Source organism: Alosa sapidissima, chromosome 3 (assembly GCF_018492685.1).
Source record: "Alosa sapidissima isolate fAloSap1 chromosome 3, fAloSap1.pri, whole genome shotgun sequence".
In the NCBI taxonomy this organism is placed as follows: Eukaryota; Metazoa; Chordata; class Actinopteri; order Clupeiformes; family Clupeidae; genus Alosa; species Alosa sapidissima.
The window spans coordinates 10,355,324-10,382,165 of NC_055959.1; the positions used below are offsets into that span (position 1 = coordinate 10,355,324).

A 26,842-nucleotide genomic window follows, 5' to 3' on the forward strand; every position below is an offset into this window, starting at 1 on the left:
ACAGTGCTTTAATTTAAGCTGGAATAGGGAGCTGCTGGGCCTGTTCCACATTCCACAGAAAATGCTGAACTGTATGAAAAAGGAAATTCATAAACTGTGAATATACTCTTTCAAAGTTATTTTGTCAAAATATTGCAGGGGTAAATGAAATCAATGAAAGCGTCCTTGTAGATTTCATAACATAATACCATAGCCTAAATTACAAATTAAGTGAACTCCTATCTTATTTTACCCTGGTTTTGCAAGCTGGTAAACTAAATGTGTTAATGCATGTTTTTATCTTCAAAAATGTTATGATGCATGGTCCAATATCATTGTAATATGCTCATTGTATGTTGTGGTTTGTTTGTGCATAAAGATAGAAAGTCAGCGGGTCGCCCCCTGGTGGTAGTTCAGCAAAACACAAACACACATGGGCCACACAATGTGATGTGTGTAAAAAAGAAAGGGGAAAAAACACACTATGCAGCGACATTTTTTTTCTGTCATCAGCATGCGTCCAAATATATTAGCATATTTCATTATGACATTCTTCCTCTTTCTTCTCCTCCTTTTTCTTCTCCCTTCTCCCCCTCCTTGACGAACGTTCCTCAGATTTGTTGCCAAAGGGCAGGTGCTTGAGCAAACACTTGGGATCTGTCTGTGCACATGTGTGTGCAGATTTTTATCACATTGGAATTTAGGAGAGTAGAGTTCATAATAAATTGTTTGTAGAGCATAGAGAGTGTAATATGCAGATGGTTCATACATACCTAGGCAAGCTTGGGTGGACCCAGGCGAATGTTAGCCAATTTCAATTTGCTCTGCAGGTCCGTCTGGAAAGGAGCCCATTGATACCCGTTCCCCAAAGTTTATTTTTATAGCTCATTTCACACACAGGGGTAATTCAATGTGCTTTACACAAACAAAAGCAAAGAGTTATAATGCATAAAAGCATAAAAGGGCAGTAGTTTAAAAATGTTTAAAACAACACCAATGAGTTTTTGTACCTTAAAATAATGTTTCCAAAATCGTTTCAGTGGTTCATCAACTCGTAACAGGGTGAACGGCACTTCTGCATTCGCTTTGCTACCCCTCTATCGGCTATAACCGCACTATGCAAGTTTGCCAGATCTGGTAGTGGATCTGTGGAATGAGATATAAGAAACTACACATTTGACTTGCTTCTGATGTCGCAATACATCGTACTTTCATAAAATCATGCAACATACTCTACCTTGTCTGTGGACATCATTATTTCCAAAGCCGGTGCTGGATAAACAAATAGCATGTGTGCGACATAGGAAAAGTGCTTTGGTGTTGCTTTAAAAAGTAATAATTAAAAGACATAAAAACAACATAGAATGATTAAAAAGACAGAGTGCAAAACAACAAATTACTGGAACACAACAAACTCACACAGATTCTCATGTTTTGGCGTGAACAGCAAGAGAAATGATTAGGCACTCTGATTAACAGCATAAAAGCATGAGAGGGCAATAGTTAGAGAAAACTTTATACACACACAAAGTATCATATTCATACTATAGTTGTCTCTAGTGGGACATTTATTGTCACAGTCTACATACATTTAACAAATAATAATAAGAAAAATGTAGACAAAACAGACATTGCTACCTTCTCGCTAGATTGTTGAGAACGGTGATGGCAGATGGGATAAAACTTTTCCCAAAGTGTGTTTTCTTGTGGATTATTTGCTTATGTCTGATACTAGAGGGTAAGCAGGGGGTGGAAGGGATCATGTGCTATGATCTGTGCTTTGCGAGTGATGGCAGTGTCAACAAGGGCTGGTAGGATGGGGGCATGTGACAGTGATGTTTGTTTCTATTGTTACTGGGGAGCATGGTGCACCTGAAAAGGGACAAACACCCAGTGGACAGCTGCACTCTTAATAGAGATTCTTGAAGTAGCCCCATTTGTGCGCACGCACATATATTTTCACGTATGTGCCCAACCAGTAAGGCCCAATAGTCCCGGTAGAGTAGTTAACACCCAAGTAGAGTAGTTAACACCCGAATAGATCTTCAGAGAAGCCTGGCAGAGCCATAACACCTGAGAGAGAGCCGTTACACTCTATACTATATATAGACTATATCTATATCTATAGACTATATATAGACTATATCTATATCTGTAGACTATGCCCGTTCTGTCTATTCTGTGTAGAATGACAGAGTGACTACTTCACAGAATCCAACACTTTACATTTCAAGTTACTTGCACATTAATTGTAAAACTAGTAGAAAATGTATTAAAAAAATCCTCTGTTGAATGAAAGTAAAGTCAAAGTCAAAGTCAAAGTCAGCTTTATTGTCAATTTCTTCACATGTTCCAGACATACAAAGAGATCGAAATTACGTTTCTCACTATCCCACGGTGAAGACAAGACATATTTTACCAATTTAAGTCCACAGACAAACATAACATTCAAGTAAACAAAAAAGTAAGTAAATAAGAGGGCACATATAATAATGAAAAAAATAAGAGCAGCAAAGTTTGGTTGAAATTGTGCATAGACAGTCAATAAAATACTAGTGCAAAGTCAGGCCAATAAAAGGCTTGTGTAGTTCTGTTTGACCTAAGTAAGAAAGAAAGTGACATAGTGGTGCAAGTTATGTAAGAGCAGCAGATGTGTTGTGTTTTCAGGACAACAACAAGTTGTAAAGTGTACAAGTGTGCAAGTGTGCAAGTGGAGTAGTGCACGCGGCCATTGTGGGTCCAATGTCCAGGATGTTATGTAGCTGAGGGTGGAGGGGGGAGAGGAGGGAGAGAGTTCAGCATCCTTACAGCTTGGTGTATGAAGCTGTTGGTGAGTCTGGTAGTGCGGGAGCGCAGGCTTCTGTACCTCTTCCCAGAGGGCAGTAGATCGAACAGATTGTGAGCGGGGTGACTTGCATCACTCACAATTTTGGTCGCCTTGCGGGTGAGGTGGGTGGTGTAAATGTCCTTCAGGGAGGGGAGTGAAGCACCAATAATCCTTCCAGCTGTGTTCACTATGCGCTGCAGGGCTTTCCTGTTGTATTCAGTGCAGCTTCCGCCCCACACAGCGATACAGCTGGAGAGGATGCTCTCAATGGTGCCTCGGTAGAATGTGGTCATGATGGCTGGTGGAGCACTTGCTCGCCTGAGTTTCCGCAGGAAGTACAGGCGGCGCTGAGCTCTCTTCGCCAGTGATGCAGTGTTGGTGGTCCAGGAGAGGTCTTCGCTGATGTGCACCCCCAGGAATTTGGTGCTGCTCGCTCTCTCCACCACAGCACCGTCGATGGTCAGTGGCAGGTGTTGGGTGTGACCTCTCCGGAAGTCAACAACAATCTCTTTGGTCTTGCTGACGTTCAGCAGGAGGTTGTTGTCCCTGCACCACGTGGTCAGATGGTCGACCTCCAACCTGTATTGGGTCTCGTCGCCCTTGGTGATGAGACCCACCAGAGTTGTGTCGTCAGCAAATTTCACTATGTGATTGTTGCTGTAGGTTGCAGTGCAGTCATGCGTCAGCAGGGTGAAGAGCAGCGGACTGAGCACGCAGCCTTGGGGGGCCCCTGTGCTCAGTGTGATGCTGCTTGAGGTATTGTTGCCAACACGTACTACTTGAGGCCTCTGACAGAGGAAGTCCAGTAGCCAGTTGCAGAGGTAGGTGCTGAGTCCCAGTTTGTCAAGTTTGCTGATGAGTTGTTGTGGTATTATGGTGTTGAATGCAGAACTGAAGTCTATAAACAGCAATCTCACATATGAGTCTCTTTTTTCCAGGTGGGTGAGGGCTGGGTGGAGGGCAGAGCAGATTGCATCCTCTGTAGACCGCTTGGCTCGGTATGCAAACTGGAAGGGGTCCAGGGTGGGGGGGAGAATGGATTTGATATGTGACATGACAAGCCGCTCAAAGCACTTCATGATGATGGGTGTCAGTGCCACAGGGCGGTAGTCATTGAAGCAGGATGGAGCAGTTTTCTTCGGCACAGGTATGATGGTGGCAGCTTTGAAACATGATGGGACGATGGCTTGCTTCAGGGAAGTGTTAAAGATGTCTGTGAAGACATCCTTAAGCTCCCCTGCGCAGTCCTTCAGCGCACGACCTGGAATGTTGTCTGGACCTGTTGCCTTACGGGTGTTGATAGCAGCAAGTGTCCTCTTCACGCTGTCGGCAGAGAGGCACAGGGGCTGCTCATGTAGAGGGGGATGGGTCTTCTGTGGGCAGGTGCTGTTTTGTGCTTCAAAGCGAGCAAAGAAGCAGTTCAGGTTGTTGAGCAGAGGGATGTTGCTCTCACAGCTCTGTGGCGCGGGCTTGTAGTCCGTGAGGGCCTGAATGCCCTGCCATAGGCTTTGTGCGTTCCTGCTGTCTTTGAAGTGGGTGGTTATCTTGTGAGTGTATTCCTTTTTTGCTTCCTTGATGCCACGGGACAGGTTGGCTCTCGCTGTTCTCATGCCAGCTTCATCCCCAGCTCTGTAGGCTTTGTCTCTGGCCCTCAGCAGCCTGAGGACATCCCCTGTCAGCCATGGCTTCCAGTTAGCCCGAGTGATGATGTCTTTTGTGTGGGTCACATCATCAATGCACTTGGTGATGTAAGAGGTTACAGTGTCTGTATACTCCTCTATGTCTGTCCGGTTGTTGTAAGTGGCTGCCTGCTTAAACATTTCCCAGTCTGTTGTGTCAAAGCAGTCTTGAAGAGCATCGGAGGCTCCCTCAGGCCACACTGTACTGTACGTTAACTATACGTTAAATATCCAAAAATGTTCTTGTAACCGTTTATGTGGCTCTTCTGAGATTAAAAGTAAATAAATTTGCTCCGGTCTCCAGGCAAAAATGGTCCCGACCCCTGACCTACAGTAGACCGTATAAGGTGCTGTTGGGCCCTGCATAACATTGCTGCTCCGGTAGAGGGCAGCAATGGGCTATACGCGCTGATGAGCCACATTGCACAAAACTGGTGAACAACAAAACATCCATGTGAAAGATGGCGTTGCCTCTCAGCATGGCAGGTTGTTGTCGTTTAGCGGGGCGTACAGCGGGCAGCCTGCTTTTCCGACCAACCCGTCGAATGGTTCTGTCAAGCAGGAGGTGCTTTGTCAGTGCCAGCACAATTAATAGTGAGTAGCTAGTTGTGCTTTGCCCAAGGACACACACCCACAGCTGTCATCGAAGTAACTTCTAACGTGTGCTAACGGTAACGTTATAGCTGGAAGAGTTAGCAAGCTAGCATAGGTAGAGGTCAGAGGTTTCTTGGTGAACAAATATCGACTATTGAAGGTAGATTTACCCACCCTCTGTGGTTTCAGTCATACGCAGGACTGCTGATCCATAACTTACATCTTCAAAAATAGAAACACGCGTTAGCTCGTGTGTGAAAGCGGTAGTCGATATGGCAATTTAGCTGGCAAGCTAACACAATAGTCTGTGACGGGCACAGCCATCTCCCAGGTCAGGATATATTATTACCTGTCCGATTGAGGTGCTTTACTGTCTTGTTTGACATGTCATAAGCATAATGTAACTTTCAGGTTATTGAATGTTAGGATTTTCCTATTGCAGATGGTATTATCTGAAGCTCTGAAGATTATACTGAAGACATGTCATAAGCATAATGTAACTTTCAGGTATTGAATGTTAGGAGTTTCCTATTGCAGATAGTATTATCTAAAGCTCTGAAGATTTAAGGTTAGTGTGAGTGGTTGACAGCATTGCTTTGCAATTACATATTGATGGTGTTTACGATCTTCAACTGATGTTAAGTGTTAAAATCTAGCAATTTATGTGAACATACGCCATGTAGTGGCACTCATAACATTTCTCATAATGTTTTTACTGAAAAAATAATATTATCAAGGGCACTGAATTACACCAGGTACAGAGTACCTTTTCAGTACTTTTCAGAGTATTTTATTTTCTTCCTCATTGAAACCTAGGATGGCTATTAATTGTAGGTTGCAGAGGAGGTGGACTGTTGATTCCATTCAGCCATGACCTTATTTTTTTTATCTTTCTCGTAGACCTGCAGTTTAAATTGGACGACCGAACTGCTCACAGCAGTCTGGACCTGTTTAGGCGAGACACTGCTGTGATCTATCGTATTCTGGGCCTTGACCCCAGCCATGTGCAAGACAACCCTGAGCGCTTCCGCGACTGGGCCGTGGTGTTCGGAGACAGCCGCATCACCTCTGGTCGGCACTATTGGGAAGTGACCGTCCGCAAGTCCCATGAGTTTAGGCTGGGAGTGGCGGAGGCGGCCATGTCGCGAGACGAGTGCATCGGCACCAATAATACTTCATGGGTGTTTGGCTACGTGCAGCGCAAGTGGCACGCCATGACCACCAACAAGATGGTACCAGTGCCTCTGGTGGGGAAGCCTGACCGCGTCGGCGTGCTGTTGGACTACGAGGCAGGCCGGCTCAGCTTGGTGGACACGCAGAAGAGCAAGATCATCCACACCATCAGGGCCCAGTTCCGCGGGCCACTCTGCCCTGCCTTCGCTCTTTGGGACGGGGAGCTCCTAACACACTCTGGCCTGGAGGTCCCAGAGGGACTGAACTGAGCGCAGACAGGCCTTATGTGCCAGTTGCTTCCTAGAAATGCCAAATCCTCACTCCGGGAAACAGCTGTCCCTCCTCTCTCTGGACTGTCGTAGCGGAGGTGGAAGTATTAGGTCCTATTTCAAAAGACTGCTGGACAAGTAACTCTCATAACACATACTCTCACTTAAGATGGCGGCAGCAGAATAGCTGTGGCTGCTTTGACTGTCCTTAACCAACTCCGCCTCAGAGCCAAAGCCCTTCAGTTTGCTCCCCCAGGGTCTGTCTCTCTCAGCCCATATCTCCAAGAGGCTGACAATCTTTTAAAGATCATCACTAGCCCAGTCCTGAAGCTGAGTAGAGCGTGGTTGAGAGGGGAGGACAAACTGATGAGCTCTGGTCAACATCTTGTATAGCATTACTTTTTCCCCTTGTTTTTTAATGGGTACACATGGAGGGAACACTTTTGTTACTTTCAATATTTGTTGTCATCGGAACATTTGTACAGGCATTTCTCAACACAAGCCAAGCAGGTTTTATGTCACAGTGGAATAAAAGTTGCATTTGGGGTCAGAACTGTTTATGTAGTCCACACGTCCTTTTTATTCACACATTACCATTTCAAGTTTGTCTCAAAGGAAAAAAAGAATACGTATTATTTACATATCATTACATTTCATGTAATTCAATCAGGCTCAATCATTCATTTGAAACATGAAGGAGTTTTTTTTTTTAATATAAACCTTTAATCATGGATGTGTGCGTATACAACAATACCGGAACGTGATCCACAATCCCTGCAGTTTCCTACCTCCTCTGATACTCTGAACTCCAGCCAACACAGCATATAAGGAGACAAAAGGTTCACTGCAAAAAGCACGGTGTGGTGTCCTGTCCTGTCCACACAGTTATCTCACCAGAGCTCAACTGGCCTGTCTCTATAAGAGGTAGATCTTTAAGCCAGGTCTCAAAACCATTTTATGAGCAACTATGTAATCTGTTACATCAAGATTACAAAGGAACCATCTATTGCTGGTTCTCATTCTTTCAGCAGCACCCACCACAGAAGAAGTTCTGTATTTGACATAGTGATTTACTGTCACGCCTATCAGTTTGCTCATTTCTTTTTCACTGTTGATAACTGGCAGTGAGGTAGGTGTGTTATTACTGGCTGCAGTAGCTTATCTCATCTCCTGACAGAAAGACCACTATGGAAGGTGTTGATACTGAAAACACCCGTCTTCAATCTGTATGTACAACCTGTTCATTCACCATTCACACATATTTCACTGTGTACATGACCACACATATACTTACAGCTGATAAACACAATAGATTTTTTACAAAAATAAATATGTCCAATTTAAATACATTACTGAGCTCATAATTATAAACATCTTAGCACTGTACACAACTCAGTGAATGCCTGTTTCTAACACAATCAGCAAGACTGTCACTCACAGTATCAAGGAGCAGCTAACTGCCAGTGCTCAACGGTTATTTGGTAACCTTTCATAATCGAAATTCAAACTGCATTGATAGACACCCTTACATCCATCATAGGGTCCCATAAGAAAGAAGAGCAAAAAAGAGACCTTATCTCCTTACTTACTCCTAGACAACAGTGAGATTAAATGGCACTGAATGTGAAATTTAGGCTTAAATCTCCTGCTTCTCGGTTTTCTGTATGAACCAATTCAATGGCTTCAGTGACAGAGATTGTCTGCAAGCGCCTCACTCTGCCTGCAGTCAGACCAGGCCTTTGAGGGCGTCTAGCTTCTGTTGCCCATCTAGGTCCAGCGCAGGTTCAGAGGGACAGGAGGTATTTGTTTGTGCGTACAACGTCTGGTACTCCTGCAGGATCTTCACCACGTCGTCCCTGGAGAACTGGAGGGCGTCATCGAGAGGGGAGTTTCCCCATCTAGAAAGGCCAGAGAGAGACAGCGACCTTTATATGAAGAGCGGGATTAGTCACCTCGCCGCAGGAGTGAGAGGGTGACAATGGCAGAGTGAGTGAAATGAGGGGATGACAGTGGTGTGGAATGTGGTCTCACCTGTCCTTCACCAGTGGGTTGACTTTGCAGATCTGAGTTAGAAAGAGCACGGCCTCCACATGACCTTTACAGATGCAGGTTAGGACACATGACATGCAGAAAGACAACAGACCCAAACTAAGCATGTGTTGTGAACAGAACAATGAATGAATAAACTACTCAAAAAATGAATGGGTGAATTGAGACACAAGTGAATGACTTAAGGAATGACCCTCCATGAGGTATTCCTTCTATGGGTATATGCGGCATGAGTGTGTGAGGGAGAGGCATGGATGATGCTACAGTGGTTAAGTAGAGGATGGAGGATTGAGAAATGGCTGGTGGGCCACAGATGAGATGTGTACTCTACTCACCCTCAGCCGCTGCTACGTGGAGGGCTGTCCGCCGGTCATAATCACTCAACTCCATGTCCTTAGAGGACAGAGCAAACCTGCAGGATGGATGGGTGGATTGGTACCAGCGAGAATTGGAGAAGGACAAAAATGCAGTTCAGCAAGGAAGGCTCTAATGATTTAAAAGCATTACTCATACACTCAAGCTGTATCATATATCAAGAAGTCCTTAAAATCACTGAAAAGGCCAAGGGATGGCCATATCACAGTTCAGTTTTGTAGTAAAAGATGTATGTGAAGTTAATATGGATTGATTAAATTACTGCATAACAATTCATAACATGTGGTTACCATTTTATGACTTACCGTCTGAGCGCTGACACATCTCCACTATAGGCAGCAAACATGAGTTCAACCACAGACTTATTCTAAAGAGAGAAAAACATCACCCTACATCATAATACTGTCTGCACAATAATTGATCATACAAGTGTCTAGCAGCAGTTCTGTTGTCTTTTTACCATCACAAAGTCAAGAAACAAAATATATACATTTGACTATTTGTTAAATTTGACATATTGACAACGCTATTGAAGTGAACCCTATTATATAAACAAATATATATACACAAATGAGCTCTCTCTTGTTTCTGCTTAATACCCTTACCCTATCATCACCAGCCTGTCGGCGTGGGTCCAGCTTCCTGGCAAAATGCCTCAGGTTGTCATAGTTGTGGAAGTTAAAGAGTGACACCAGTTCCTGAGACACATGTACATATTCTTTAGCCAAAAGCACATGGGGCCAGGAGTGAATTTGAAAAACGTACTGCATGAAATGTGAATGCGTGTGTGTGTGTGTGTATCAATCACCACAGAGGCATGTGTGTGTGAGTAGCACCTGGCAGAAGTGGATTCCTCTGACGCTGTTGCCCACTCGGTCCAGAGGCGGAGACCAGCACATCATTCCCATGATGTTGGGGACCACGAGGAGCACGGCACCTGACACACCTGACTTGGCAGGTAAGCCCACCTGGGAATAACATAATAACAATAACTCTGAGTTCACAAGGAGAACAGCAGACAGTGTATGTGTGTGTAGGCGGAGAGATAGAGAGTGAGTGAGTGAGAGAGTGAGAGAGAGAGAGAGAGAGAGAGACTCACATGAAAGGCAAACTCTCCAGAGAAGTCATACATTCCACAGGAGTGCATGAGACTCAATGTATTCCTCACAGCTTCGGCGCTCAGCACACGCTCGCCTGTGATTGGACAGATCCCTCCGTTAGCCAGCGTGGCAGCCATGACGCTCCCCGACTCACACGTCACCTCTATCGAGCACAGCTACGGGGGGGGGGGGGGAGAGAGAGAAAGGGCCTTTACACAGGTGAGCCTACAGGAGAGCTCTAGGAGTAAGGACAGCACAGGGAACACTGTCCGCAGAAATTAGCTGTTTAATTCTGTTCAATCAGAATTCGGGGTTCGACCAAGGGAAAACAGGTTCTGGGAGGGTATTTGGCTCGGGGTCATGGTGCAAAGGACCCTAGAGTGAAATTACTCCGAACAATCGCTTTAATGTTGCCTTGTTGAGGTTTACCTGGAAGTAGAAGTCCAGCGCAGTACTCATGTCAGAGTTATGTGGGAAGCACTGGAGACAGAGGAACAGATTACTACCATGGCAAAATAATAAATAAACCTGAGAATAAAAAAAAACTTTTTTTCAAACCCACCTTCTTCTCTTTGAGGTAATATCCAATAGCGTAATTTCTGTAACCCGTCTCCTTCTCCGACTGAAAGCTGTAAAAATGAAGAGTTCGGTCAGCTTTTCAATGCCCAGATCAGTAGTGAGGAAGACAAATGGTTATAGGTATTCCAGACTCTAGGTCTACAACCTATGAAAAACTGTGTATGTGAAACTTACGTAGCGTTGTTGAAGCCTACAAATTCCATCCCTGCCATTCTCTTGAGATATTGCAACATCTTAATAGACACATATTGATTGTACATCAAAATACAAGGTGTGAGAATACCATACTTGACACTCAAGACCATGATTTTTTTATGTTAATGTATCAATTGGAAGGTATTACTTTTAGGTTTTGAAATATGTTATGAAATATAGTTTCGGATACTCACATGATCAAACTTCTCTGCTTTATTAGCTCCTGGCTACAAGAGATGAAGATGAGATGTTAAGAACAGACACATAGATTGATTAAATAGATGATACTGTATGATGTCTACTTCAAGAAATATTCAAATGCTTTAAAATGGGACAGCATTCATTTTTATAGACAAAAAGGCCGTATTAGATAGATAGCTAGATACTTTATTGATCCCCAAGGGGAAATTCAAGAATTGCAATTTGTAATTATTGAATTTGCAGTTGTCCTAAAGTTACTGATTGTTACTGATATTGTTCTCAGATTTTCATCTGGGCTTGTTTAATTACAAGAATGTGTGTTTAAGCTGGGCAACTAAAGACCTTTTACTGATCACCTTTAATGATGTATCACATACAAAATAGAGGTTTCTGCATTTCAAAACAACAAAGGACACTAAAATACTAATATAGCACAATACAACAAAGGGTACATAGGGTTTAAGTCCTACCAGGTAATTTCCCGATCCCACCCACTCTCTCTCAGTCACTTCCTGTCCTTCTCTTCACTGTTATTCACACTGTTACCTCAATAAAGGCCAAATACACAGTGCCTATAAAAAGTATTCACCACCCTTGGACATTTCAACTTTTACTGCTTTTATAAATGGAATCTTGATCAATTTAATTTGGCCTTTTTTACAATAATTTACAAAAATCCCCTCTTTAATGTCAAAGTGAAAGCAGATTTCTACAAAGTAATGTTAGTATTACAACTACAAAGCAAAATAAGTGATTGCATAAATATTCACCCCCTTCAGCATTGAGTAGATCCACCTTTGACCGCAATTGAGCAAAACATGGAGTCTGCATTGATAGGTCTCAATTAGGCTTGCACATCTGGATACTGCAATTTTACTCCATTTGTCTTTGCAAAACTGCTCAAGCTTTGCAAGGTTGGAAAGTGTGAACAGCCCTTTTTAAGTCCAGCTACAGCTACAGGCTTTCTCTCGGCCACTCCAGAACATTCACCTTGTTGTCTTTAAACCATATCTGTTTAGTTTTCGCTGTAGGCTCCCAATTCGTAGTTCTCTTGCAGACTAAATCAGATTGTCCTCCAGGATTAATTAATTTGCCTTTGTGGCCTTCCCCACCATTATTCTTCTTGAACCGTCACTCAGTTTGTGGAGACGACCTGCTCTAGGCAGATTTGCACATTTGCCGTATTCCTTACATTCCATAATGAAGGATTTCACTGAACTCCAGCGGATGTTCAGTGGCTTGAACATTTTTTTTGTATCCATCCCCTTACTTATGCTTGTCAATAACCTTTTCTTTGAGTTGTTTGGAGTGTTCTTTTGTCTTCATGGTGGAATTATAGCCAGGATTAATTAATTTGGCTATAATTCCACATTATAATTCCAATACTGATTGACCTGATACTGGTTGATTTATATTACTATACTATGCACATTCGCGGCACTCAGGCCATCTCCATTTAACTAATTGTGAGACTAGGCTGGACCGCTGTTGATTTAGGTCAGTTACTTTAAGGGGGGTGAATATTTATGCAATGGCTTATTTTGCATTATATAATTTTAATTAATTAACATTACTTAAATTGACAAATAGTATTCCATTTATTAAAGCAATAAAAGGGGAAATACTTTTTATAGGCACTGTATACTAACAGTTAACAACTAGATAAACACGGAAACTCCATATAAGACTGCCTATGCATATATGTGTCCTAACAGTAACCCAAATTACTACTGTAAGTTACCTATTTCCCTTTTGAATTGACCCAGTGAGAAATTAAACAGTGTGTGCATAGTGACTCAGTTCACTGGAAAGTTCTAGTATTTGTCCATTAGTGGTCAATAAAACGTTGTGTAAATCCTTGTACTGTGTCCTTACCTTAATAAGCGAGCTGATAACTATGGCTCCTGCATTCACCATGGGGTTATGTGGTTTGTCTGTGAGGAGAATAGCAAACAAGATCCAGCAGGACAGAATTAATTATCTGGATGATGAAGTTACTGCTAATTGCATAAAATATACATCATTTATATTAATTAACAATCTAACTGTACAATTTCTAATTTAAATTTGCTGATCAAATCTGTGACAAATATCTGGCATTAATGTTGCTGTTTATTTATGTACTCTGTAGTGTGAGTATGTGTCTGTTCCTGGCAGCAGATGAGGGTGTGCATGTGATTAGAGGCTTTTGATGACCCAATGTCAAATCCACACACTGTTAGAATACCCCTGCAGCATTACAACACCACTTGTTCTTACAGAGGCACCTCAGGAACTTTCCAAACAACACTCTGACAAGACACATCAATCATCCTGTTGTCACATAAGAAATCTGTTGTCCTGATACTCTGTTCCTTTTTTTCAGTGTGTTGTTGCACATAAGCATTGTGCAAGATTTGTGAAAGAGAATATAGAATCGCATACACAGAGAGGGCATAGAACCATCACACAAGACAAGCAGTCAATGAGTGTGAGTAAGAGTGTGAGTAAGAAGATTAAATATAGTTTAGATTCGGGAAGAGATCTCTTACCATCGTCATCCAGTGAGAGTTTGTTGAACTTGTGTCCACTGGGCTCTTTCCCCACATATTTGTGGACCGCCTCACTGCCTGCCTCGTTCACGGCCACGCCGTACTCCAATGGCTTCACACAGGACTGCAGGCAGAATGGCACACGCGTGTCCCCTACCGAGTGCCTGCGGAGAGGGGAAAGAGAAAGAGAGAGAGAGAGAGAGAGAGAGAGAGAGAGAGAGAGAGAGAGAGAGAGAGAGAGAGGAGAGAGAGAGAGAGGAGGACTGCTGAGTTTTCACTTCAATGCTTCTGCCAATCCTTTTCCAATCATGACAAATTAGTCATAATTAGTCGCCCCCCAACTGTTCTGAGACAGCCAGGAGCCAAGAGAGCAAGGAGTTCCTGGTCAGTGGTGGAGCAAATACTGAGGTCAAGACTGATGCAACTGATCTTGATTCAGCTGTTTTTTGGGATCAGGAAAGATGGTAGGCTCATGCAGATGATCGCTTTCGGTTAATGACACATGGTTTTACCTTACCTCTGAATAGTACAGCCAACACTAAGCCGAGGGGGGCTATCATTACACTGCTGTCTGCAGTCTTTGGTTTTTGACATTTCAACAAATCTGGAAGTGAGTGTTTGAGAGTCTTACCTCTGGCCATCGACTGTGCAGAGGGAAACTCCCCACGACTTCGGATTTAATTTAGCCAGCTGTGGAATGTAGTCTGCCACCTGTCACACATCACATGAGCATTCATGAGTAAGAGAGACCGTTTCTGTGAACTAGAGAAGGTGTGTATGTGAGTGTGCTCAATGGCTATATGGAGACATATCTATTCATTCTAAATGGCAAATCACAATACCTGTAAATGTGGCTTGTGTGTGTGTGTGTGTGTGTGTGTGTGTGTGTGTGTGTGTGTGTGTGTGTTCACCTGTCCTCCTTCCTGTTGCTGTGCAGAGTAATAGATTTCATTGATGTGGGAGATGAACGTCTCAAAGTCAGGGATGATGAACTTCTTCCTAAAAGCTTTTGTCAAAAGCACAATGTTGCTGCCCACACATCTGAGAAACACACACACACACACACACACACACACACACACACACACACACACACACAATGAGGGGGTTAGGGGGTAATAATGAGAAGGTGACCCTCTAATGGCAGAGACAGCAGATGAAATGTGAACTACGTAAAGACACAGCTGTGCTTACATACATTCTCTGAAGCTTTCTAGAAGTTTCTCACAAAAGGAAACACACTTGAGTATGATTGTTTACCCAAATGTATCTCTATGTGCAAGTCTGAAAAGATCTTCACAGCCATGAGCGATAAGCAGACACAAGCACATGGCTGGCACTGCCCAGGATTCTCCAGGAATACTTTTTTAAAGTTACCTCCCCATGAGACAGTCCTTTCTGCCAACTATGACACCACGCCCCCCAGGATGGAGTGTATGTTACACAGCTGTCACCATCGTAAAACTCCAGACTTGGTCAGCACTCTCTCACTCACACTCGGGTCAACCGTTAGAGACGCGCCCTTAGGGGTGGCCAAAAGGCACAAACACACACTTATTTTGAGGGGCAAACTCACTTCCTGAAAAGCTCCTGGTCCATCATCACCGTCCCGATGGACTCATGGATGGACTGCTGCAGCTGGCGCATGCAGTCCCTCAGTCTGGGGTCGGAGGGCATCAGCCCCGTGCTCCTCAGAGCCTGCACAAGACATGCCCAATTACACACTGTTCACCAACTGTTCTCTCTATTTCTCTCTCTCTCTCTCTCACACACACACACACACACACACACACACACACACACACACACACACACACACACACACACACACACATACACACACACCTATCCCAGCACCCAAACCCACTTTATCTGACTTCAAACCGGCGTATATAGCCCTCTGAAAATACAGTATGCCAACATTTCCACTGCCATGATTATATTACTCAGCACGTATACAGTGATAATATACTTTTAATGCAAATATAACAGAGTATGTTATACTGTAACTACACATATACTGTAGATCACATTGGAGCCATCCGTGTTCCACCTGAGGGGAACTGTGATGAACAGATCAGAAGCTGGAGAGGTCATGGATCTGAGCCCACTGACGGAAATATGGAAGTCAGGTACAGTGATGTGAAGAATTGTTAGCTACTGGGCACTATCTCAACTGCTGAATGGAAACCATGTCATCCATGTGTGTGTGTTTGTGTGTGTGTGTGTGAGTGTGTGTGTGTGCGCGTGTGTGTATTAATTTGTGTGTATATGTGTGCGTGTCTATGTGTCTGTGTGTGTGTGTGTGTGTGTGTGTGTGTGTGTGTGTTTATGTGTGTGTGTGTGTGTGTGTGTGTGTGTGTGTGTGTGTGTGTGACTGTGCATGTGTTTGTATGTGTTTGTCTATTTCTGGACCACCATGTGTTTGCTAAAGGCTAGAGGCTAAAGCTATTTTCACATCCTCGTGTCTGATCACTGGCTTCTTGCATACAAACATGTGCTACACAGAGGCACACACTGAACCAGTTTACATTCATTTTCAAAATGTGTCTTAAGCACATCATGATCCAATCACTCAAACCACTGGTCAGAGACACATTTGATCACATATCCTTTGTAGTGTAAACGTTAATGCGTTCTCAGACAATGGGAGTTCTGATGAATGTTACGCTAGCAATAGCGAAATCTAAACACAAGTGGTCTCTGGCTGTATCGCGTGAATCGCGTCTCGGCTGAGCACTTGCAGATCACCAATGACAAATGTAAACAGGTCTACTGTGTGATTGCAATTATGCATGTTGAACATGACATTTTAGGAAAGTAGACACCACTTCTGTTGCAGCTTCAGAGCTGCAATCCCTGAGGTTTAGGTATAGCGGGATTCGATTGCTGAGTTTGCATCTTAGAGTGTTATTTGTTTTGAGCACCCATACACAGCTCAGAATGGCAATATGGGTCTGAAATCAGTTGAAGACGTAAGTATGCTAAGACTATTGTTTTCCCAGACTACCTTACTCTACCCTAATTTCCCTCACGGGATCAAAAGAGTATATATACTTACAGTATATACTCTACATGTCTTCTGCCTGGCCATGCTCCAGGCATGCCTGATTGATACAGCCTTATTAAAAGGGTCTTGATTGACTAATCAGGTGGATTCAGCTAATCAGGAGCGGCGTTGATGAATCCAATCAGGGAAAGATCAAGAACATGCAGAGCAGGAGCAGGGGGGAGCTGCCCTGCGTAAACTTATGTTACCCGTGAGCCTGTAAATTTCTTAGCTGTCCTGTTTGCTATTATTAGGGTCTCTTGCAGGTTTGTCATTCTGTAGTTTTAGTTTCAGGTGTGTTGCTATGTCACCTGACTGTGTGTGTGTGTGTGTGGGGGGGGGGGGGGGGAGGGTGTGTGGGTGTGGGTGTGTAAGACAGTGGCTGATGGTCAGCTGTTGATATACAGAGTTGTCCTGTCATAACCCTTTGGTCTCTACAAAATGGAATAAGATTTCTGTTGGTTAGTTACTACTGGTTAGCTACATGGTGAGTAAGTATGCATGTCCTAAGGACAGTCAAAATGTTAGCAACAACAGAAAACATCTCACTGGAAGGTGTCAGAACTTTATGGGACAGTATAATGCATTAGATTTGTGGTTATTGCAGGAAATACACTTAATCACACTCTATTTGATTAGTAAATAACCTACAATATTACCAGACAGATTATAAACCAAATGTTAGATGCAATGGCATGGCACATCAGGAGTTATATGAATTGTAAATGAAGGAACAGTTTATTAATGCAATACATGGTAGCTTAAATATTACAGATATCAAGTAAACTGCATGCGAGATGAAACCAAAAGGTTTAAGTATAGCTATAACCAATACATAAATAAATCAATCTAAACCAAATAAACTAGGAAAACCTAAATGCATGAGATATAAAACAATACCAAACCTGCAACATGAAGAAAAGAGAGAGAGAACAACATAGTGAAAGAACAGAGCAGGGGACCCAAGGATCCCCACACTCAGGAGAGCAGTAGCAGGAAAAGAGGAGGAGACCAACACTCTCAAGTCTTTGGGGTTCTACCATAGAACCCACTCCTAACGCATAACGGTGTTGGTAAAAATATTGCATACCAAAGTGAGACACAAGATCCAGTCACGTAGAAGTACAATCAAGACGCAGAGTTTAATTTGGCTGTATACAGGAGAGAGGCACGCACAAAGCACAATGTACTCCATGCGTCTGACTTGACACAGAATTATACAGGGTTTAAGTACCCCACAGCAAAGGATAGATAATCATACAGTAACAGTGGCAAAGGCAGGAGCCATCCAGTCTACCCTAATCAATGATGCAATTGGCTGTTGATGCAAAACAGACAACAAGAAGTGATATCTACCCTGACGCCTAACATTATCCATGTATCCAAGAACAGTACAGATATCATACAGGTATATGTAGTAGAATCATACTTTTAGTGCCAAAGTGACCCACTGAGAAATGCAGAACATTAAACCACACATTGGAATATTGGCCATAATGCAGAACATTAAACAACATATTGGAATATTGGACATACATTCCATACTATTCCACTTTCTCTCACCAGCCAATCCCTTTTGAGCAATGTTGCTGGCCAATGTTCCTCATTATTGTGGTTCTGGCATGTTTCCATTGATATTGGGCATTTATTTCTGAATAAATGGAACTGGTTATGTGGTTGCCCAGCAACATTGCTCAAAAAGTTGCCTTATGATAACCCTCTACCCCCATTAATCCAGGCACAGCAGAGATATGGGACTAGTTGGGTTATAAAACTATGGCACGTATTTCAGATTATAATGAAACCATGATCAGACTGCTGCACACGTAACAAGGATCAATTAAAGACCAAACATGAATATGTTGCATAGCACAATTGCATACACTTGAAATACCACTCATTTTGGCTAATAAGGTTCTCTGTGACCCTAGAGAATGGCTGAGCCAGATGATCAAAGGATTCAGGAGATGCAACTAGCAGCACATAGTGGCCAGGCCTTGGTCTTGGGTGCCTGATAACCCATGAAAACCCATAGATACCTTCAAGTAAAGTGTAACCTAATTCTCAGTGAGGTTTGCCTTATAGTATGATTTTCCAAACAAAAGGGACGTCAACAGGAACATGCTTGAACAGTATCTACTGTAGGAACAGTGCACTGCAACATGGCTCAAAAAAGCTGCTTTTAGTATTGCCAACTTAAAGAAAGCCAACATGCATTGATTTACATGAGAATATGAAGAAACACTGTCTATGATCAATCATGCTTTAACTTGTGCATTGTGGAACAAGTCTACAGGCTGCTGTGTTATTTGGCAACAAGGCCTACATACAGTGCCTGAACATAAATACCTTGCGTGTATATCCATGCATGTGACTGCGTATGTGCACAGCTCTGGCATGTTTCTAACGTGTCACGAACTAGGCTGAGACCTGTGACTGTGTAAACATTGTTTTCACTTTAACATTCTGGTTCTTGAAAGGCAATCTCCTCTTACACGTGCCCTCAGGAACTACACACAGAATCCATGTAGCTGTAGGAAGTTCTGCAGGTGTAGGATATGAGAGTTGACTGGTGAGTGTGTTTATACAGAAGTACAGTGTCCAGATTGAAACAGTCTATGAAGCACTTTACCTTAAAGCATTTTTTTTGTATTTTGTATATTAGTTGTATGACACATTTCTAAAGTAATCAGTGGCTTGTTTTCAGCACAGCAATGTGTAAATACTGTAGTTCTAAGGTATGTGCTAAGTACTAAGTTACCATTAAATAGGAATGTTACAGAGCATTTTAACAGGGCTGTGCATCATCAGTACAAAAGAGAGACAGGACAGTGAGAAAGACTTACAGCAATGAAGCGAGAGACAGGGATTTTCTCCTCTCCTTGGGTGATCGTGTAGAACAGAAGATCTTCCAGACCAGTGACCGCCCCTTTACTAAAAACACAGAAACAATACATCAGATGGATGGACACCTCTGTGCAAAAAGCCCTCAATGATGATTTTGTCAATCTCTGTTTCTAAATTGAAAACTTTACTCTTTTCTTATTAGTGCCGATATCTTCTAATCTAACCAAACCCCATTGCCCAAAATGACCCAAGTTAGACTCAGGGGCCTTCAGTGAAGCCTTCTATGGGGGGCAGTGTCATAACACCAGTGGTTCTCAAAGTGTGGGGAACAGAGACATGTCAGGTGGAGTGCATGAACAGGAGGAATATTTTGTTTGTTTTTTGTTAATCTTTAATAAAGCCTTTCTCTATTTTTACAAGATCATAGATTCAAAACAAAATAGCCACACACAAACATAGGAGTCATAAACAGACCGACATATGACTTAAAATAGCATCTGATCCAGCGGACCAAGACAGGAAATACAATAACATTACCATTTTGCCGAGTTGATGGGGTCAGGTGGGGCTTGAAAGTTTGAAAACCAATGCATTACACATCTTAACATAGGTTACTGTAACATAACTTTTCTTAAACCCTTTTGGGACCCTCCTCGGTAAGAGAAATGTATTACACACCTGTATTGCACCTGCTCTGCGTCGGAGACCCTGTGCTGATGGCACGTCTGCTGGCTGAGCGCTGAAGCGCCATTGGTACTGAATGGAACTGCGACGGGCCGTGGACGTAGTACACCTGTGCCCCTACTTCCAGTCCGAGTCTGGCCCACAGCATTGTGGGCGAGTAGTTTGAGGACGCCACTATTTGATGGACGAATATTCTTGAGACAGTGCATTTTGCAAAAATCTCATCTATTTTTTACGCAGGCACTCCAACTGTGCGGGAACCACGAATAGTAGTTTTCCCCAAAAGTAAACTGTAGTCACTGCCGAGCCTGCTCGACACGGGTCTGTTTAAGATAAGGGGAGTGGTGTGCTCAACCATGTGCTTCAAGCCGTGGGCGCGACGACTCTGTTGTCAATGACGCCATGATCCCAACTTGGCCATGATGACAGATTGATGACCTGCTGGGCATCGAGCATTTACGCGTGCATTAATAGCGAAAATAAACACATGACAAAACAGCGTTTGACAACAATTGATCTCAACGTCAGACTATTGGATAGGATGACAACTTAGTGGGCTGTTACAGACATATAACTTGAATTCTGCGTTTTACAGTTAAGTCCACTTATTAACAGAGGATATTTTTGGCACCTTAAGCGCGTCAACGGTATGGCTTGACCTATACGGGTAGTACAGTCTGGTTAGGTTCAAGTAGCCTAACTCATAAATCCTTAAGGGACTTGTGACTACTGTGTGAAATTGTTTACTCTATACAACAAAACGTTGCGGTGACAAAAACGTTGCGTAATGTAATTGAAAGGTCGCAAAACTGGCATGGACGACATGAATCTAGTAAGCTCCTAGCTTGGCCAGAGTAAAGGCCGTGGTCAAGTTCCATGATTGGAGAATTTCAACGAAGAACGCCAATTTGTTCAATTAATTAATAGACGGAGGTATCTATCTATCTATCTATCTATCTATCTATATATATCTCTCTCTCTCTCTCTCAGATATATATATCTCTCTCTCTCTCTCTCAGATATATATATCTATATATATATATATCTGTCTGTCGACTAGTAATTAATTAAATTAATGAAGACTTGAACACCATACAAATATATATTTATCTGTTTGACTGTCTGTCTATCTATTTGTCTGTCTGTCTGTTGACAATAGCAATCAAGAACTTTAGCAAATAAGGCTCGAAGTGTCTCAAAACGTTGTAATTACAGTTATAGTGACACCACGTGGTAGTATTTTGTATTACAGTTGGAGTTGTAACAGGACAAGGGCGATGTGTGTGGAGTGAATGTCCATAGTCTGTCTGTGAGGGGCACCCTCAGCTCAACTCTAAACTCGAGGCCAGTCTGACTGCCTCAGTGTTACAGGTGGCAAGTTACAAGTTGATTTTAATCTTGTATATAGATTTGCGTTATTATCTGATTTAACGTGATTTTTCTCAGTATTAACTCCTGGGTCAATGTTTCCCCACAATTCTTTTCAAGAATTCAATAACTAAGGAGGAATTAATGCAAGTTCAAATAGTGGAATAACCTACTCCTTGTATTTGTCAGGGTGAAACTATTTCATACTGTTCTACCACTTGCATTTGTGTGCATTTCTGCTTTTCCAACTAAAGTAAGGGTATTGATCTGCGTTCATCTGAACATTACCATCTTCCTCTGAATTAGTTTTGAGGAGTTAGTTCAGGAGTTTGAAGTTAGAACTTTTTTGTTGAGGTACAAGGTAAAGTAGCCTTTACTATTTGGGTTTAAGTTATTGTAATTGATCCATTCAAATGCCACCCATTGTAATTAGTACATCTGTCATGAGAAACTATTGGAGATATAACAGAAAACCCAAATCAAGCCTTCTCGCCATCTTATCCTCGCTGAAAACACATAATGTAAATGCAAAGAATGTCCAACAGTGCCAAGTTTGCACAAGATTAAAAATTAAAAGACTAGAATAGTATACTTAAAGCAAAAGAATACTGCATCCACCAACTCACTCTTCTCCTATACTTCACCTACAGGCCCAGACTCTGTGTCAGGGTGTGTGCAGCACATTGCATGTGTAGGTCTCTTTGAACTCTGAGGAAGTCCTTATTTTGGTGGCCTCTGGAGGGGATGTGTGTGTGTGTGTGTGTGTGTGTGTGTGTGTGTGTGTGTGTGTGTGTGTGTGTGTGTGTGTGTGTGTGTGTGTGTGTATGTGTGTGTGTGTGTGTGTGTGTGTGTGTGTGTGTGTGTGTGTGTGTACGTGCAATATTGGAGCTTATGTTTCCACAGGGGGCATTACAGCACATAAAGGGAGCGCCAGCTGCTAGTGATTGAGGGTATGTATGGAGGACACATAATACTTCTGATTAGTAGATAAACGAGAGGCACACCCATGGCCTCCTGTGTTCCGCACCCCCATTTCCTCTCACTCTCTCTCTCTCTCTCTCTCTCTCTCTCTTTCCCTACTGCATGTATCCATGCTTTCTGAACATGTAAATGTGATATGCAAATAGGTTGTTACTGAGTTTAGTGTCATGGCCTTGGATAAAGTGCTTGTTACTGTAACTATACCTTTACCTTTATTTGACCATCAGGTTCTCACCAGCTCATCCTGATGCCTGAAGCCAGATCCCCATGCCTCTCTTCATTGGATATGTGTTCATTCCCCCCCCCCTCTCTCTCTCTCTTGCTCACACACACACACACACACACACACACACACACACACACACACACACACACACACCACAGTACTGCTCTCTCTCACACACACATGTGAGTGTGTGAGGGTGCAGGCTGACCTAGGCCTCAGAGCTGGGCCGAGACTCCCAGCGTTCACAGGAAAATGCCTTCCATTCCACCTCCATTCCTCCTGTGTGCTGATCAATGCTCACTTTGTCTCCACAGCCGCCATCTTCCCTCAGAAACCCCTTCCTCACCTTCCTCTCCGCCTGCACAAACTAACCCCCCTCCCTCACCCCCACCCCACTCTCAAGCCAGGTCCCCCACTTTGAGTCAGCTCTGCTGCTCAGCTTTTATCTTTTAAAATTAGGTTCTGATATATTAAAAAACAGTCTGAGAAACAAACAGATTGAGAGAATAAAATACATAGTAAAGAATGGCTTTCATCATCACACATTTGACAAGATTTATGTCAGAAACCTCTTTATTGGACCAACATCTCAAACACATTATACCAACATAAAATGTTAACAGTGATATTTATTACAATCAGTCAACATAAAGTGTCTGAAAGGTTAAATCCCATCTGAATCATGCCATGAAGTTCCTCCTTCTGCATGGAGCTAATAACCATTCAGTACTGATGTGCAAACTACACTATACTAAGTATCAAGTGTAGTACTTACTCAAATATAATACTGTAGCTACTGATATGCTTATTTTGGATGTATTTCATAGTATTAATAGATTAGACCATGCTTGATCTCTGGGGTGCTCTAAGGGCTCACTAGACCTTTGTTCTCTGTAGTGCTGCCCTCTGAGAGTTTCTCCATTGGCAGTGGCTGAAAAAGAGTGGTTTGTATCCTGGGATCCTGGGAGCATTCACAACGCTACTCAAATGTGTGCCAGAGAGTTGCTAAGAATGCCAGGGCCAGCCTGCTGTGTTTGTTTGGCTTAAACAGCAGTTTTGTTGGGACAGGGGTTGTTTATTCACCTCCTTTGGCCCCCACAGTCCCTATTCTATTTCTGCTCTGACCAAAAAAAGGGACTGCTGTCTTATTAGACTTTTTCATTTAACCTGGAGTGTTAGCATATGCCTCAAATAACTTTTTAACCAAACCAAATTCAAAATGGTTTGCAGTTCAATTACACATCTCATCGCCGGTTTCCACATGGGTGTTTGTGTGATTTGATTGATCTGGATGAAAGGATGGAATTAATAGTTTTACCACAGTATGACGTGTACAGTGTAATGAAATGGCCAGTTACACAGAATACACAGAATACTCTTCAAAAGTTGTTTTTGAATACACTGTAATGTATCAGCAAAATGGCAAAGGGATATTGCGGAAATGGCAAAGGGGTATTCTGGCTCCAAGGGAAAAAGGGATAGGGATAAGGAAATAAAAGAGTAGGGGCTAGTAGTCTGAAATTATGAGACAGTTGGTAATGAAATAGTTCTAATTGGTAATAAAATAGTTCTGCAATGCAAGATGGATCTCTGGCAGGAAAAATGGTGTCTAATGGCAAAGTAAACTTCATGATGTGTCTTGGTTTTACTTCTTAGCTAACACTAGCTGAGAATATAGAATTCCTTTGGTTGACCAAACATCATCTCACATTCTTTTCCCTGGTTACCCCACACACACACACACACACACACACACACACACACACATTCTACTTTTTCATCCAGATGACTCTGGTGTATGTGTGTAGGGGTGAGGGCTGAATAGTTTTGTAATAAAGTACAAGCAGATCATTAAGGAGATGAAAGGTTACATCCTTTTTAGTGCTGTTAGGTACTATTGGTTTGTCAATGTTTGTCATAATCCATAGAGTTTTGTGTTGTGTTTTGGTTGAAATCAAATGTCAAAGTATTGATTGTTGCCATTCCACTGGTAAAGGCAAAGTGGTGCAGGAGTTGGGGTTACAGGAACATAGTGTGTTTCTATGCAATGCTGTCAGGACATGCACAGAGAGGTCATGGGTTTAATGTACGGACTGTTGGCCGTCTATACCTGGAAATAGAAATTTCAATCAAAAATGGACTATACAATTGTGTCTATGTCTTTGCATTCACAGGCTTGCAGTGAATCACCCATAATCTTGAGTAAAGTTACTGATAGGAATAAAATGAACTGATCTACAATAGACATAGTCAAATTACAAGCCAAACCATAACCAAAACTGCTCTTATGTGTTCCAAATGTAATTTGGGCTCCCCGTCTTTTAGATGGCATGGTCAAATGAGAGAGTCCAGTCATTTCCCCCCTCATGGTTTTACCAAGGCGCTCATGGCCTAAGCTTTGCCGGTCTGGACAGAGCACTTCAGATCGTCTCGTAGCCTCAGTCTCCGTCCTCCGGAACCTGGACACCCTGCACACCCCTGGAGCCTCGCTGGACTCACATCCACCCCCGCCCTCCACCACCTCGTCCCACTCCAAATCTCTACCTTTCCTCACCCCCCCCCATCCACACCCGGTAGACACCCCCGCTACCCGGCATTCCAGCAGCCCAGCACACAGAGCTGCATTGTGTGTGTGTGTGTATGTGTGTGGGGAGAGAGGGAGGGATGAGAGAGAGAGAGAGCAAGTAAGAGAGAGAGAGAGAGCACAGTCTAAGCACTCATCTTTCAGACACACGCGCACACACACACACACAGACACACACACACACACACACACACACACACACACACACACACACCAATCAGTATTGCCTTAGGATGCTGTGCACTCACCTTATTATTCCACATACTTTCCCCTCCTTCCTCTCCTTGTCCAGTGAGTTCAGTGAGTGCCCACTCTTATGATCTTCCTCAGACCACTTTGCCAGTGCTCCTGTTCACCAGTTTTCTCTATAGGTACAGAACAGATATAGATGGGAGAGAGAGAAAGTTGAGCTGAAGATCTGATTGAACTTCAGACATCACAGTTATAAACTGCAATATAAGAACATAGTATTTTCAGAACCTTCAGTGTAGGGCCTAATGTATGCCAGCATTAGCATTACTAATGTATGCCAATATTAGTATTAGTTGTTGACCTGTGTATGATGGTCTGCTCTACCTGATTCCTACAGGCCTCAGGCACCCAGTGTTTAAATGAGAATGTGCTATAAACTTCTGCGGAGAACCACTGGTTGTTCATTCATTGCATTCATTGGTTAAAGTGGCATATTTGCAAAAGTGGCCTATTTTTGCTGAGGATTTTTCAGATATACACGGGTGCTATACGGGGGAATTCCCAAAGCGGCCAGTCAACAACCAAGCCTATTTACCATCAAAAACAAAATCACCAACAAGGCAACTGCTGTAAACCAAGAAACATCACCAACAGAGTAGCTTTTGAGAGCTTTGTTGTTGTAGTTTTGAAATCATGTTGTACATCATAACGTCAGATCTTCTGAGAAAAATCAAGCGTGAGAGGCCAAACAAGGCCCGAATACAGTACAAGTAATGTAGCAGTGGACAGCTCTGCAAAACTGAGTGATCTCCAATGGCAGTTCAGCTGCAACAGTGGTAAACATTGCACAATGAAAACATTAATCAAATGTAATTTCTCGGCCAGAATTGACAGGGCTGTTATAAAATTAATTTTCTATAGAGCGTACGTAATTATGTGGTGCCCAGGTCTTGCAGGCCGGTTTATTTAAATGAGATGTTGGCATACTTATAGATGGCTCTGATTGGTCGGCTAAATCAGGTGGGTTCACATCTTACTAGAGGTAAGGTCATCTGAGATTCATATTACCTGGAAATGACTGACAGTTCAGGTGACCAACAAGGTGAGAGTCCTTGTTCCACCCAAGGTATATTCTTGTGCAGGATTGGCTTTTCCTGTGCCAGATAGAGCCCATGAAGTTTGTGTTTTCATTCTGTATGTGTGATGATTTTAATTATGGTCCATAATGTTCAAAATATAATAATAATTTGCATTATTCTCTTCTATATCATATGGTCTATTATATTGAAAAGATAATAACAGGCCTAATTCTCATTATTCTCCTATATATCCCCCCTTGCACCCCCCTACAGTGTTATGT

General features: G+C 42.8%; 2 protein-coding genes across 3 annotated transcripts; one reads left to right on the forward strand and one right to left on the reverse strand.

Annotated features, from left to right (window-relative positions):
• The first annotated feature begins 4,879 nt into the window (after nucleotides 1–4,879).
• On the forward strand, nucleotides 4,880–7,079 carry spryd4 (SPRY domain containing 4). Its single transcript, XM_042085982.1, has 2 exons — nucleotides 4,880–5,079; nucleotides 5,980–7,079. Exons 1-2 carry the CDS (start codon nucleotides 4,947–4,949, stop codon nucleotides 6,519–6,521), a joined length of 675 nt encoding a protein of 224 aa, XP_041941916.1. The 5' UTR covers nucleotides 4,880–4,946; the 3' UTR covers nucleotides 6,522–7,079.
• gls2a (glutaminase 2a (liver, mitochondrial)) lies at nucleotides 7,069–20,447 on the reverse strand. 2 transcript variants are annotated; one of them, XM_042085919.1, is made up of 18 exons: nucleotides 20,126–20,447; nucleotides 19,447–19,534; nucleotides 15,128–15,249; nucleotides 14,463–14,592; nucleotides 14,183–14,262; nucleotides 13,552–13,715; nucleotides 12,896–12,954; nucleotides 11,014–11,046; nucleotides 10,799–10,857; nucleotides 10,608–10,674; nucleotides 10,475–10,525; nucleotides 10,045–10,221; nucleotides 9,782–9,913; nucleotides 9,551–9,643; nucleotides 9,251–9,312; nucleotides 8,906–8,982; nucleotides 8,553–8,616; nucleotides 7,069–8,419 (listed from the first exon to the last, which is right to left on the reverse strand). In XM_042085919.1, exons 1-18 carry the CDS (start codon nucleotides 20,338–20,340, stop codon nucleotides 8,248–8,250), a joined length of 1,845 nt encoding a protein of 614 aa, XP_041941853.1. In that variant the 5' UTR covers nucleotides 20,341–20,447; the 3' UTR covers nucleotides 7,069–8,247. The 2 variants fall into 2 exon arrangements, with proteins under 2 accessions (XP_041941853.1, XP_041941854.1); XM_042085920.1 differs by lacking the exons at nucleotides 19,447–19,534; nucleotides 20,126–20,447 and adding an exon at nucleotides 16,613–16,689.
• Nucleotides 20,448–26,842: the final 6,395 nt, after the last annotated feature.

What these genes read in the sequence shown, in the direction of transcription:
- spryd4 (XM_042085982.1), top strand. Translation starts at nt 4,947, where the DNA reads ATGGCGTTGCCTCTCAGCATGGCAGGTTGTTGTCGTTTAGCGGGGCGT. An exon ending in CAGTGCCAGCACAATTAATA is followed by an intron (nt 5,080 to 5,979) that starts GTGAGTAGCTAG and finishes TCTTTCTCGTAG; the next exon opens with ACCTGCAGTTTAAATTGGAC.
- gls2a (XM_042085919.1), bottom strand. Translation starts at nt 20,340, where the DNA reads ATGCACTGTCTCAAGAATATTCGTCCATCAAATAGTGGCGTCCTCAAA. An exon ending in TTATCAGCTCGCTTATTAAG is followed by an intron (nt 11,047 to 12,895) that starts GTAAGGACACAG and finishes CATCTCTTGTAG; the next exon opens with CCAGGAGCTAATAAAGCAGA. An exon ending in CCACGTAGCAGCGGCTGAGG is followed by an intron (nt 8,617 to 8,905) that starts GTGAGTAGAGTA and finishes GCATCTGTAAAG; the next exon opens with GTCATGTGGAGGCCGTGCTC.